General features: G+C 42.2%; 1 protein-coding gene across 1 annotated transcript; it reads right to left on the reverse strand.

The window, feature by feature from the left end:
- Positions 1–3097: 3097 nt before the first annotated feature.
- On the reverse strand, positions 3098–10424 carry LOC124020447 (ankyrin repeat and IBR domain-containing protein 1-like). The gene is made up of 3 exons (XM_046335684.1): positions 10370–10424; positions 7943–7986; positions 3098–5006 (listed from the first exon to the last, which is right to left on the reverse strand). The coding sequence occupies exons 2-3, from the start codon at positions 7973–7975 to the stop codon at positions 4116–4118; spliced, it is 924 nt and encodes a 307-aa protein (XP_046191640.1). The 5' UTR covers positions 7976–7986; positions 10370–10424; the 3' UTR covers positions 3098–4115.
- Between the last annotated feature and the right edge of the window lie 5229 nt (positions 10425–15653).

Raw genomic sequence — 15653 nt, forward strand, 5'->3', positions numbered from 1 at the left:
CATCTTCATGAAGACAGTCTTCTAATGGGTTCTAGCCTCGTCCATCTTCATGAAGACAGTCTTCTAATGGGTTCTAGCCTCGTCCATCTTCACCAAGACAGTCTTCTAATGGGTTCTAGCCTCGTCCATCTTCACCAAGACAGTCTTCTAATGGGTTCTAGCCTCGTCCATCTTCATGAAGACAGTCTTCTAATGGGTTCTAGCCTCGTCCATCTTCATGAAGACAGTCTTCTAATGGGTTCTAGCCTCGTCCATCTTCACCAAGACAGTCTTCTAATGGGTTCTAGCCTCGTCCATCTTCATGAAGACAGTCTTCTAATGGGTTCTAGCCTCGTCCATCTTCATGAAGACAGTCTTCTAATGGGTTCTAGCCTCGTCCATCTTCATGAAGACAGTCTTCTAATGGGTTCTAGCCTCGTCCATCTTCATGAAGACAGTCTTCTAATGGGTTCTGGCCTCGTCCATCTTCACGAAGACAGTCTTCTATTGGGTTCTAGCCTCGTCCATCTTCATGAAGACAGTCTTCTAATGGGTTCTAGCCTCGTCCATCTTCATGAAGAAAGTCTTCTAATGGGTTCTAGACTTGTCCATGAAGACAGTCTTCTAACGGGTTCTAGCCTCGTCCATCTTCACCAAGACAGTCTTCTAATGGGTTCTAGCCTCGTCCATCTTCATGAAGACAGTCTTCTAATGGGTTCTAGCCTCGTCCATCTTCACCAAGACAGTCTTCTAATGGGTTCTAGCCTCGTCCATCTTCACCAAGACAGTCTTCTAATGGGTTCTGGCCTCGTCCATCTTCATGAAGACAGTCTTCTAATGGGTTCTGGCCTCGTCCATCTTCACGAAGACAGTCTTCTATTGGGTTCTAGCCTCGTCCATCTTCATGAAGACTGTCTTCTAATGGGTTCTAGCCTCGTCCATCTTCATGAAGACAGTCTTCTAATGGGTTCTAGCCTCGTCCATCTTCATGAAGACAGTCTTCTAATGGGTTCTAGCCTCGTCCATCTTCATGAAGACAGTCTTCTAATGGGTTCTAGCCTCGTCCATCTTCATGAAGAAAGTCTTCTAATGGGTTCTTATCCAGAGCGACTTACAAATCTTCATTAAGACAGTCTTCTAATGGGTTCTAGCCTCGTCCATGAAGACAGTCTTCTAACAGGTTCTAGCCTCGTCCATGAAGACAGTCTTCTAATGGGTTCTAGCCTCGTCCATCTTCACCAAGACAGTCTTCTAATGGGTTCTAGCCTCGTCCATCTTCACGAAGACAGTCTTCTAATGGGTTCTAGCCTCGTCCATCTTCATGAAGACAGTCTTCTAATGGGTTCTAGCCTCGTCCATCTTCATGAAGACAGTCTTCTAATGGGTTCTAGCCTCGTCCATCTTCATGAAGAAAGTCTTCTAATGGGTTCTAGTCTCGTCCATCTTCATTAAGACAGTCTTCTAATGAGTTCTAGCCTCGTCCATCTTCATGAAGACAGTCTTCTAACAGGTTCTAGCCTCGTCCATCTTCATGAAGACAGTCTTCTAACGGGTTCTAGCCTCGTCCATCTTCATGAAGACAGTCTTCTAATGGGTTCTAGCCTCGTCCATCTTCATGAAGACAGTCTTCTAATAGGTTCTAGCCTCGTCCATCTTCATGAATACTTGACTACATCAGGTTCAGACAGTCTTCTAATGGGTTCAGTACAACAACATGGAATTCTAAGCAGGCACAATTAGTTTTTGGAGTCCACTTAGTGATTACAAACTGTGCTTTTGTTAGCCAGTGTTTGACACCTAACAATTTACAGAAACATTAGGCAGATCTGGACGGGACTGATAGCTAGGTTTTTCTGCTGTCAGACTGTACACTGTTATATTGGGATAATAATACTACTAGAAGCAGGTTTACAAGCTCCCTCAGAACTCTCCTGTCAGCTGATTACAGCCTCCTCAGAACTCTCCTGTACAGCTGACTCCTCCCTCAGAACTCTCTTCAGCTGACTACAGTCCTTCAGAACTCTCCTGTACAGCTGATTACAGCCTCCTCAGAACTCTCCTGTTGACTAGCCTGTACAGCTGATTACAACCATCCTTCAGAACTCTCCTGGACAGCTGATTACAGCCTCCCTCAGAACTCTCATGAATAGCTGACTACATCAGGATGTCAGTCAGAACTCTTCTGTACAGCTGATTACAGCCTCCCTCAGAACTCTCCTGTACAGCTGATTAACCTCCCTCAGAACTCTCCTGTACAGCTGATTACAGCCTCCCTCAGAACTCTCCTGTACAGCTGACTGTTTGAACCTCCAATTTACAGAAACATCCCTCAGAACTCTTCTGTACAGCTGACTACAGCCTCCCTCAGAACTCTCCTCAGCTGAACCTCCTCAGAACTCTCCTGTACAGCTGACTACACTGTTACTCTCCTGGCTGATAATAACCTCCTCAGAACTCTCCTGTACAGCTGATTACAACCTCCCTCAGAACTCTTCTGTACAGCTGATTACAGCCTCCCTCAGAACTCTCCTGTACAGCTGATTACAGCCTCCCTCAGAACTCTCCTGTACAGCTGATTACAGCCTCCCTCAGAACTCTCCTGTACAGCTGACTACAACCTCCCTCAGAACTCTCCTGTACAGCTGAATACAGCCTCCCTCAGAACTCTCCTGTACAGCTGATTACAGCCTCCCTCAGAACTCTTCTGTACAGCTGATTACAACCTCCCTCAGAACTCTCCTGTACAGCTGATTACAGCCTCCCTCAGAACTCTCCTGTACAGCTGATTACAGCCTCCCTCAGAACTCTCCTGTACAGCTGATTACAGCCTCCCTCAGAACTCTCCTGTACAGCTGATTACAGCCTCCCTCAGAACTCTCCTGTACAGCTGATTACAGCCTCCTCAGAACTCTCCTGTACAGCTGATTACAGCCTCCCTCAGAACTCTCCTGTACAGCTGATTACAGCCTCCCTCAGAACTCTCCTGTACAGCTGACTACAGCATCCCTCAGAACTCTCCTGTACAGCTGATTACAGCCTCCCTCAGAACTCTCCTGTACAGCTGATTACAGCCTCCTCAGAACTCTCCTGTACAGCTGATTACAGCCTCCCTCAGAACTCTCTTGTACAGCTGATTACAGCCTCCCTCAGAACTCTCCTGTACAGCTGACTACAGCCTCCCTCAGAACTCTCTTGTACAGCTGATTACAGCCTCCCTCAGAACTCTCCTGTACAGCTGATTACAGCCTCCCTCAGAACTCTCTTGTACAGCTGATTACAGCCTCCCTCAGAACTCTCCTGTACAGCCTACTACAGCCTCCCACAGAACTCTCCTGTACAGCTGATTACAGCCTCCCTCAGAACTCTCCTGTACAGCCTACTACAGCCTCCCACAGAACTCTCCTGTACAGCTGACTACAGCCTCCCTCAGAACCAAGTCCAAACACAATACAGTATATTTCAGCGGCAATCATTTAAGAATAGGATCATCAATATCAACAAAAAAAAATACCAGATCAACAACTCCTGCAAAATGTATTCACTATAATAATGCAGTATAATCACCTCATGTTGTAATCTAAAACAGATCATCGGAGAGAAGCAAATTGATCGTCATTCTTTTTTCAGCAAATATCCATTGTGGGTAATAATATAATACCAATAACACCCAGTCAAACACCTTCCATCTCGCTTCTTAGGAGTCCATCCAGTCCTCCGCCCGTTGTTCACCCCGGGGGGAGGGAATCTCATGCCAGTATAGACCAGCTATCAAGTGTTTGACGTGTACTTGTAAACACTGGAAAGAGAAATACACTCCATCATCATATATCTCCTCCTAACAGTACAATCAAGTCAGGATTAAATTCCCCCCCACAACACCATCACTGGCTACTTGGTAATGTCCCCCTCAGTCAGGATTGGTCCTCTCTCTCTCTGCATGTCAGTGGTTTGACCTCTCTGAAGGCTTCTGTCTTCTATCAGACCAGGAGACTTTGCTCCTCCCATCTCATATGTTTCCTCCAATCAGAGTCATAAACAAGTGGATTTGCTCCACCAACTCGGAATTTTCCTCCAATCATAAATCAGACCAGGTGTATCTCCTCCGTCCCCACTTAAGATTTTATTTTTCCCACCAATCAGACAAGGTGTATCTGCTCCTCCCATTCTGAAGAGCTGGTGCTAGGCAGAAGGTCAGAGGTCACAGAGTCACACATGGGCGTGTCAACGTGAACGACGTAACCCCCAGCGATCCTCTCCCCGGCCCGGTCCCCTGTCCCGGTAGTCACCATGTAGGACGGGGCCATGACCTCTGACCCCACCGTCAGGTCTAGATGGGTGGGTCTCCCCCTCTCAGCCTCCTTCTCCTCCAGGCCCTGAGAAGGGAAGGGGAAACAGTCCACATCGTCCCCCAGCTCGGCCTCACCTTTCTGGGGCTTGGCACGGGGCTGGTGGAGGTCAGTTTGGACCTCCTCCTCCTCCACCTCGGAGGCCGTGTTGGCCGTGGCCTGTGCTGCCATGTTGAAGTCTAGGTCTGTGTCTGAGGTGGTGGTGGTGGTGGTGGAGGGGATGAGGGTGATGCTCTGAGGGTTCATGTCATGGAACCAGGCCATGATGTTACCCAGCAGGTTGGTGTTTGGGTGTGAGGGGTCCTGGAGCCCTGTTGATGCGGTGGTAGTGGAGTCCGTAGTACCACTGGAGGATGAGAACAGAGCCTGGCCTGAAGAAGGCTCCCTGAACGGGTTGAGATTGTGGTAGCTGTAGTGCTGCTGGGATGAGTGGTGGTGGTGTAACGCATAGACCCCTGGAACCCCTTCATAGAGCCGCTGGCTGCTGACGGCTCCCCGGGGCCCCACCTCCACCCTCTGGGACTCCGCGTCCAGTCTGGACGGGAGGGAGGTGCCGATGGCCCCCAGGGACGCCTCATTGGACAACAACTCTGGAGTGTCCCCGGCCGTCGCCAACCCAGACTCTTGGAGTGACAGCTGGATAGCCAATAGGATGTTGGGATCGTCCTCGTCCAATGAGCCCTGTTAACACATAAACAGAATGATGGGGGGGAAGAAGGTCATGTGGAAAGGGACGAAGGCCTTGTAGAATACAACAGATTTAGTCTGTTTAAGACTATTGGTGATGTTTTTATGTCTAGTCAGGTAATGTTATGTCTAGTAAGGTGATGTTTTTATGTCTAGTAAGGTGATGTTTTTATGTCTAGTGAGGTGATGTTTATGTCTAGTGAGGTGATGTTTTTACGTCTAGTCAGGTGATGTTTTTATGTCTAGTGAGGTGATGTTTATGTCTAGTGAGGTGATGTTTTTATGTCTAGTGAGGTGATGTTTTTATGTCTAGTGAGGTGATGTTTTTATGTCTAGTAAGGTGATGTTATGTCTAGTGAGGTGATGTTTTTATGTCTAGTGAGGTGATGTTTTTATGTCTAGTGAGGTGATGTGTTTATGTCTAGTGAGGTGATGTTTTTATGTCTAGTGAGGTGATGTTTTTATGTCTAGTGAGGTGATGTTTTATGTCTAGTGAGGTGATGTTTTTATGTCTAGTCAGGTGATGTTTTTATGTCTAGTAAGGTGATGTTTTTATGTCTAGTGAGGTGATGTTTTATGTCTAGTGAGGTGATGTTTTTATGTCTAGTCAGGTGAAGTTTTTATGTCTAGTAAGGTGATGTTTTTATGTCTAGTCAGGTGATGTTTTTATGTCTAGTCAGGTGATGTTTTTATGTCTAGTCAGGTGATGTTTTTATGTCTAGTAAGGTGATGTTTTTATGTCTAGTCAGGTGATGTTTTTATGTCTAGTGAGGTGATGTGTTTATGTCTAGTAAGGTGATGTTTTTATGTCTAGTCAGGTGATGTGTTTATGTCTAGTCAGGTGATGTTTTTATGTCTAGTCAAGGTGATGTTTTTATGTCTAGTCAGGTGATGTTTTATGTCTAGTAAGGTGATGTTTTTATGTCTAGTCAGGTGATGTGATTATGTCTAGTAAGGTGATGTTTTTATGTCTAGTGAGGTGATGTGTTTATGTCTAGTCAGGTGATGTTTTTATGTTTATGTGTGTTTATGTCTAGTCAGGTGATGTTTTTATGTCTAGTTGTTTTTATGTCTAGTCAGGTGATGTTTTTATGTCTAGTCAGGTGATGTTTTTATGTCTAGTGAGGTGATGTTTTTATGTCTAGTGAGGTGATGTTTTTATGTCTAGTGAGGTGATGTTTTTATGTCTAGTGAGGTGATGTTTTTATGTCTAGTGAGGTGATGTGTTTATGTCTAGTCAGGTGATGTGTTTATGTCTAGTCAGGTGATGTTTTTATGTCTAGTGAGGTGATGTTTTTATGTCTAGTGAGGTGATGTGTTTATGTCTAGTGAGGTGATGTTTTTATGTCTAGTCAGGTGATGTTTTTATGTCTAGTGAGGTGATGTGTTTATGTCTAGTGAGGTGATGTTTTTATGTCTAGTCAGGTGATGTTTTTATGTCTAGTGAGGTGATGTGTTTATGTCTAGTGAGGTGATGTTTTTATGTCTAGTCAGGTGATGTTTTATGTCTAGTGAGGTGATGTTTTTATGTCTAGTCAGGTGATGTTTTTAAGTCTAGTGAGGTGATGTGTTTATGTCTAGTGAGGTGATGTTTTTATGTCTAGTCAGGTGATGTTTATGTCTAGTGAGGTGATGTGTTTATGTCTAGTGAGGTGATGTTTTATGTCTAGTGAGGTGATGTTTTTATGTCTAGTCAGGTGATGTTTATGTCTAGTGAGGTGATGTGTTTATGTCTAGTGAGGTGATGTTTTTAAGTCTAGTCAGGTGATGTTTTATGTCTAGTCAGGTGATGTTTTTATGTCTAGTCAGGTGATGTTTTTATGTCTAGTGAGGTGATGTTTTTATGTCTAGTCAGGTGATGTGATTATGTCTAGTCAGGTGATGTGTTTATGTCTAGTCAGGTGATGTTTTTATGTCTAGTCAGGTGATGTTTTTATGTCTAGTGAGGTGATGTGTTTATGTCTAGTGAGGTGATGTTTTTAAGTCTAGTCAGGTGATGTTTTTAAGTCTAGTCAGGTGATGTTTTTAAGTCTAGTCAGGTGATGTTTTTAAGTCTAGTCAGGTGATGTGATTATGTCTAGTCAGGTGATGTTTTTATGTCTAGTCAGGTGATGTTTTTAAGTCTAGTCAGGTGATGTTTTTAAGTCTAGTCAGGTGATGTGTTTATGTTTTTAAGTCTAGTCAGGTGATGTGTTTATGTCTAGTGAGGTGATGTTTTTATGTCTAGTCAGGTGATGTTTATGTCTAGTGAGGTGATGTGTTTATGTCTAGTGAGGTGATGTTTTTAAGTCTAGTCAGGTGATGTTTTTATGTCTAGTCAGGTGATGTTTTTATGTCTAGTCAGGTGATGTTTTTATGTCTAGTCAGGTGATGTGTTTATGTCTAGTCAGGTGATGTTTTTATGTCTAGTCAGGTGATGTTTTTATGTCTAGTCAGGTGATGTTTTTATGTCTAGTCAGGTGATGTTTTTATGTCTAGTGAGGTGATGTTTTTATGTCTAGTCAGGTGATGTTTTTATGTCTAGTGAGGTGATGTTTTTATGTCTAGTCAGGTGATGTTTTTATGTCTAGTGAGGTGATGTTTTTATGTCTAGTGAGGTGATGTTTTTATGTCTAGTCAGGTGATGTTTTTATGTCTAGTCAGGTGATGTTTTTATGTCTAGTCAGGTGATGTTTTTATGTCTAGTGAGGTGATGTTTTTATGTCTAGTCAGGTGATGTTTTTATGTCTAGTCAGGTGATGTGTTTATGTTTTTAATACATTTCTGTGAAAACAAACGGTAAAGAAAAATGTTATAAAAAGTGAGAAATAAAATAAATAAATAAAACCCATTTTTATATCGGCATGTCTAAACTTCATATATATAACATATATATAAAATAAGAGGTAGAGACGAATACACAGACGCCATGAAAAACACACTGAACTCACCATGGGGGGACCAGGTCTTCGCCCACCTCCCATTTCCTGTGTGTCTGTTTTATGAATAAAAGAAGAAGAAACCAGTCAGTCAGTCAGTCAACGTTACAGAACAATCACACTGACAAACTCACAGCTCAAACTATTCAAGGTCTTCCCAGCCAAAGGAAAAGATAAGATCCTTTTGTTACTTTTTTTTCTCCAGGAAAGAAGTCATTCATGTCAGTGAAAACACGGACTAATGGAGAAACACGTCAGCCTTTTAGAAAACACATTCAGTCATAGCTGGATATCCTATAGAAATACCAGGTAGACAGATACCTGGATATCCTATAGTAATACCAGGTAGACAGATACCTGGAAACACATTCAGTCATAGCTGGATATCCGATAGTAATACCAGGTAGACAGATACCTGGATATCCTATAGTAATACCAGGTAGACAGATACCTGGATATCCTATAGTAATACCAGGTAGACAGATACCTGGATATCCTATAGAAATACCAGGTAGACAGATACCTGGATATCCTATAGTAATACCAGGTAGACAGATACCTGGATATCCTATAGTAATACCAGGTATAGATAATAGAAATACCAGGTAGACAGATACCTGGATATCCTATAGTAATACCAGGTAGACAGATACCTGGATATCCTATAGAATACAGGTAGACATACCTGGATATCCTATAGTCCATAGACCCTGGATATCCTATAGTAATACCAGGTAGACAGATACCTGGATATCCTATAGTAATACCAGGTAGACAGATACCTGGATATCCTATAGTAATACCAGGTAGACAGATACCTGGATATCCTATAGTAATACCAGGTAGACAGATACCTGAATATCCTATAGAAATACCAGGTAGACAGATACCTGGATATCCTATAGTAATACCAGGTAGACAGATACCTGGTAACACATTCAGTCATAGCTGGATATCCTATAGTAATACCAGGTAGACAGATACCTGGATATTCCAGGTAGTCTAGGTAGACAGATACCTGGATATCCTAGGTAGACAATACCAGGTAGACAGATACCTGGATATCCTATAGAAATACCAGGTAGACAGATACCTGGTAACACATTCAGTCATAGCTGGATATCCTATAGTAATACCAGGTAGACAGATACCTGGATAACCACAGATTCAGTCAGGTAGACTGGATATCCTATAGAAATACCAGGTAGACAGATACCTGGTAACACATTCAGTCATAGCTGGATATCCTATAGTAATACCAGGTAGACAGATACCTGGATATCCTATAGTAATACCAGGTAGACAGATACCTGGATATCCTATAGAAATACCAGGTAGAAAGATACCTGGATATCCTATAGTAATACCAGGTAGACAGATACCTGAATATCCTATAGAAATACCAGGTAGACAGATACCTGGAAACACATTCAGTCATAGCTGGATATCCTATAGAAATACCAGGTAGACAGATACCTGGATATCCTATAGAAATACCAGGTAGACAGATACCTGGATATCCTATAGTAATACCAGGTAGACAGATACCTGGAAACACATTCAGTCATAGCTGGAATCCTATAGAAATACCAGGTAGACAGATACCTGGATATCCTATAGAAATACCAGGTAGACAGATACCTGGAAACACATTCAGTCATAGCTGGATATCCTATAGTAATACCAGGTAGACAGATACCTGGATATCCTATAGAAATACTAGACAGATACCTGTATATCCTATAGAAATACCAGGTAGACAGATACCTGGATATCCTATAATCCTATAGAAATACCAGATACCTACCAGGTAGAATACCAGGTAGACAGATACCTGGATATCCTATAGTAATACCAGGTAGACAGATACCTGGATATCCTATAGAAATACCTAGACAGATACCTGGATATCCTATAGAAATACCAGACAGATACCTGGATATCCAGGTATACCTATATCCTATAAATACCAGGTAGACAGATACCTGGATATCCTATAGTAATACCAGGTAGACAGATACCTGGATATCCTATAGTAATACCAGGTAGACTACCTGGATAATAGTCACAGATACCTGGATATCCTAAGAAATACCAGGTAGACAGATACCTGGATATCCTATAGTAATACCAGGTAGACAGATACCTAGAAACACATTCAGTCATAGCTGGATATCCTATAGTAATACCAGGTAGACAGATACCTGGATATCCTATAGTAATACCAGGTAGACAGATACCTGGATATCCTATAGTAATACCAGCTAGACAGATACCTGGATATCCTATAGTAATACCAGGTAGACAGATACCTGGATATCCTATAGAAATACCAGGTAGAAACTGTGATGGCTAGTCTAAAGCACTGAGACAGCGGCTAGCCTAAAACACTGATATAGTATCTATCCAGGTATCTTTTAGTTATTGATTCATTATTACCTAAAGTGCTGTCGCTATGCTCGTCAAGATGGGGAATGTCCCCTCTCTGTCTCCTCTGCTGATCCCGGTGTCTCCTCCGGTACTGAAACTCTGCATACTCCTGTAGGGTCAGCCACATGACACACCATGATCACAGGTCACAGGTCAGATACTACACACACAGAATAAACAGAAAACAATATCTTTAAAAAAGATGAATGTATAATTATTGTGCAATTTATAACTGTAGCAGCTGTAGCTACTTACCTGGACTGTAGCTTCCTAATAGTCACATGATTTAAACATATTCAGAACTACAACAGTTAGCTAGATATTCAGAACTACAACAACAGTTAGCTAGATATTCAGAACTACAACAGCTAGCTTGATATTCAAAACTACAACAACAGTTAGCTAGATATTCAGAACTACAACAGCTAGCTAGATATTCAGAACTACAACAGCTAGCTAGATATTCAGAACTACAACAGCTAGCTAGATATTCAGAACTACAACAGTTAGCTAGATATTCAGAACTACAACAGCTAGCTAGATATTCAGAACTACAACAGCTAGCTAGATATTCAGAACTACAACAACAGTTAGCTAGATATTCAGAACTACAACAGCTAGCTAGATATTCAGAACTACAACAGCTAGCTAGATATTCAGAACTACAACAACAGTTAGCTAGATATTCAGAACTACAACAGTTAGCTAGATATTCAGAACTACAACAGCTGGCTAGATATTCAGAACTACAACAGCTAGCTAGATATTCAGAACTGCAACAACAGTTAGCTAGATATTCAGAACTACAACAGCTAGCTAGATATTCAGAACTACAACAACAGTTAGCTAGATATTCAGAACTACAACAGTTAGCTAGATATTCAGAACTACAACAGCTAGCTAGATATTCAGAACTACAACAGATAGCTAGATATTCAGAACTACAACAGCTAGCTAGATATTCAGAACTACAACAACAGTTAGCTAGATATTCAGAACTACAACAGCTAGCTTGATATTCAAAACTACAACAGCTAGCTAGATATTCAGAACTACAACAACAGTTAGCTAGATATTCAGAACTACAACAGCTAGCTAGATATTCAGAACTACAACAGCTAGCTAGATATTCAGAACTACAACAACAGTTAGCTAGATATTCAGAACTACAACAGCTAGCTAGATATTCAGAACTACAACAGTGAGCTAGATATTCAGAACTACAACAGCTAGCTAGATATTCAGAACTACAACAACAGTTAGCTAGATATTCAGAACTACAACAGATAGATATTCAGAACTACAACCGCTAGCTAGATATTCAGAACTACAACAGCTAGCTAGATATTCAGAACTACAACAACAGTTAGCTAGATATTCAGAACTACAACAACAGTTAGCTAGATATTCAGAACTACAACAGCTAGCTAGATATTCAGAACTACAACAACAGTTAGCTAGATATTCAGAACTACAACAGCTAGCTAGATATTCAGAACTACAACCGCTAGCTAGATATTCAGAACTACAACAGCTAGCTAGATATTCAGAACTACAACAACAGTTAGCTAGATATTCAGAACTACAACAACAGTTAGCTAGATATTCAGAACTACAACAACAGTTAGCTAGATATTCAGAACTACAACAACAAGCTAGATATTCAGAACTACAGCTAGATTTCAGAACTACAACAGCTAGCTAGATATTCAGAACTACAACAGCTAGCTAGATATTCAGAACTTAGCTAGATATTCAGAACTACAACAACAGTTAGCTAGATATTCAGAACTACAACAGTTAGCTAGACATTCAGAACTACAACAGTTAGCTAGATATTCAGAACTGCAACAGCTAGCTCGATATTCAGAACTGCAACAGATAGCTAGATATTCAGAACTACAAAGCTAGCTAGATATTCAGAACTACAACAGCTAGCAGATATTCAAACTAGCTAGCTATATTCAGAACTACAACAACAGTTAGCTAGATATTCAGAACTACAACAAAGTTAGCTAGACATTCAGAACTACAACAGTTAGCTAGATATTCAGAACTACAACAGCTAGCTAGATATTTACTTACCTCAGGAGATGCAAAGAAATACTCCCAGTCCCACGTTCCACCTCCAAAACTAGAAATACAAAAAGTACAATGTAAATAGCAGCTATTCTGTTATGTTATTAAAACACTTAAATTAGTGGAGAGAGAGAGAGAGAGAGAGAGAGAGAGAGAGAGAGAGAGAGAGAGAGAGAGAGAGAGAGAGAGAGAGAGAGAGAGAGAGAGAGAGAGAGAGAGAGAGAGAACAGAGCAACTGCACGAGAAAACAACCCGAGTGAAAACACAATCATCTGCAATTGATTGATTTGGGGATTGAAAGGGTTTGTGAGGGGTCCCCCACCTGCGTCTAGGGGCCTCTGGGGAGTCGCTGGGGGCCACCCCCCGGGCGACGGAGGCCAGGAACTCCTGTCTCTTCTGCTGCACCAAACAGGCCGCTCGGATGATCTTATGACGGGGAGTTCGGAGGTAAGGACGGTTGACTTTCTGAGCTAGGTCCTCTGTCACCATCTCCAAGTCAGTCTACACACAGACAGGAAGAGGCCAAACAAAAAGTATATAAACTGTAGAGGACAAAGTTTCTCTTAGCTGTATAGTTTTAAACCATGAGGAAGCAGGGCCGACTCTCTTCAATCTGCCGCCATAGGTGGATGCCTAACCGTGCCTAATGAACAGGCCAGCCGTGTGAGGAAGTTATTAACGAAGAGAGTAAAAAGGGTTCCTCACAACAAGATCTGTTATTTTAAAACCTCAGTGTTTGAGAGGAAGTCGTTTTAAAACCTCAGTGTTTGAGAGGAAGTCGGTTTAAAACCTCAGTGTTTAAGAGGAAGTCGGTTTAAAACCTCAGTGTTTGAGAGGAAGTACATTTAAAACCTCAGTGTTTAAGAGGAAGTCGTTTTAAAACCTCAGTGTTTGAGAGGAAGTCGGTTTAAAACCTCAGTGTTTGAGAGGAAGTCGGTTTAAAACCTCAGTGTTTGAGAGGAAGTACATTTAAAACCTCAGTGTTTGAGAGGAAGTCGGTTTAAAACCTCAGTGTTTGAGAGGAAGTACATTTAAAACCTCAGTGTTTAAGAGGAAGTCGTTTTAAAACCTCAGTGTTTGAGAGGAAGTCGGTTTAAAACCTCAGTGTTTGAGAGGAAGTACATTTAAAACCTCAGTGTTTGAGAGGAAGTCGGTTTAAAACCTCAGTGTTTAAGAGGAAGTCGGTTTAAAACCTCAGTGTTTAAGAGGAAGTCGGTTTAAAACCTCAGTGTTTAAGAGGAAGTCGGTTTAAAACCTCAGTGTTTGAGAGGAAGTCGTTTTAAAACCTCAGTGTTTGAGAGGAAGTCGGTTTAAAACCTCAGTGTTTGAGAGGAAGTAGGTTTTTTGACAAGACATTTCAGATGTTTTATATAATCCTCTCTCTTAAGATCCGTCCGTACCTGCATAAGTTCAAAAATCTCTTTCTTGGTGGATTTGATCTCCAGGAAGAAGCCGTAGGGGTAAGAGCACTTGAGGATGCGACGCGTCTTCAGCAACTCCAGTACAGCATCTTCAATGAACGTAGTGTCAGGTGGGCCTCCGTCTCCTGAGAGAGAAGAAGAGATCACGGATCAGGATTACTCCTGAGAGAGAAGAAGAGATCACGGATCAGGATTACTCCTGAGAGAGAAGAAGAGATCACAGATCAGGATTACTCCTGAGAGAGAAGAAGAGATCACGGATCAGGATTACTCCTGAGAGAGAAGAAGAGATCACAGATCAGGATTACTCCTGAGAGAGAAGAAGAGATCACGGATCAGGATTACTCACGCTCTCATACACACCGACTCATCATATCACATTCAGAAGAGAAAAAGAGAAAAGTGATAGATTTTCAAGTACTTTAAGAGTGTCTTTAATACATCTCCACTGATTTCAGTCTGTGTGTTGGTCTATTTATTTGAAAATGGTTGTCTGCAAAACAAAACGTAAACAAAACGATGAAAAAAACCATTGACATGACGTGAATATCCACATACGTCCACTCAAGGCTCTGCTCAGCTGTTCCATCTTGTCTTTGGCTGTCTTCAACAGGCGCTGCTCCAGCTAGATGGAAGGACAGACAAGGTAAGGTCCCACACCAGGACTTCCTAATACAAACTGGCAGATGTTACCAAAATGTATCACAGCCCCTTTTACCTGGTAGCTGTTTTCATGGTTCTGGAAGCAGGTCCAGTTCTTACCTGGTAGCTGTATTCATGGTTCAGGAAGCGGGTCCAGTATTTACCTGGTAGCTGTGTTCATGGTTCTGGAAGCAGGTCCAGTATTTACCTGGTAACTGTGTTCATGGTTCTGGAAGCAGGTCCAGCTCTTACCTGGTAGCTGTGTTCATGGTTCTGGAAGCAGGTCCAGTATTTACCTGGTAGCTGTATTCATGGTTCAGGAAGCGGGTCCAGTATTTACCTGGTAGCTGTGTTCATGGTTCTGGAAGCAGGTCCAGTATTTACCTGGTAACTGTGTTCATGGTTCTGGAAGCAGGTCCAGTATTTACCTGGTAGCTCTGCTCATGGTTCTGGAAGCGGGTCCAGTTCTTACCTGGTAGCTGTGTTCATGGTTCTGGAAGCGTGTGTAGTAGTGCATGAAGCGGTCCAGTTCCTGGAATCCCTTGTGCTTCTTCTCAGCCTGCAATGACAAGAAGACAGACGCTGTTACCTCTGGTGTCTAAACTCAGTATCCTGATAGTTCCCTGTTACCTCTGGTCTCTAAACTCAGTATCCTGATAGTTCCCTGTTACCTCTGGTCTCTAAACTCAGTATCCTGATAGTTCCCTGTTACCTCTGGTCTCTAAACTCAGTATCCTGATAGTTCCCTGTTACCTCTGGTCTCTAAACTCAGTATCCTGATAGTTCCCCGTTACCTCTGGTCTCTAAACTCAGTATCCTGATAGTTCCCCATTACCTCTGGTCTCTAAACTCAGTATCCTGATAGTTCCCCGTTACCTCTGGTCTCTAAACTCAGTATCCTGATAGTTCCCCGTTACCACTGGTCTCTAAACTCAGTATCCTGATAGTTCCCCGTTACCTCTGGTCTCTAAACTCAGTTTCCTGATAGTTCCCCGTTACCTCTGGTCTCTAAACTCAGTATCCTGATAGTTCCCTGTTACCACTGGTCTCTAAACTCAGTATCCTGATAGTTCCCTGTTACCACTGGTGTCTAAACTCAGTATCCTGATAGTTCCCTGTTACCACTGGTCTCTAAACTCAGTATCCTGATA

This window comes from Oncorhynchus gorbuscha, unplaced genomic scaffold (genome assembly GCF_021184085.1).
Source record: "Oncorhynchus gorbuscha isolate QuinsamMale2020 ecotype Even-year unplaced genomic scaffold, OgorEven_v1.0 Un_scaffold_820, whole genome shotgun sequence".
Classification (NCBI taxonomy): Eukaryota; Metazoa; Chordata; class Actinopteri; order Salmoniformes; family Salmonidae; genus Oncorhynchus; species Oncorhynchus gorbuscha.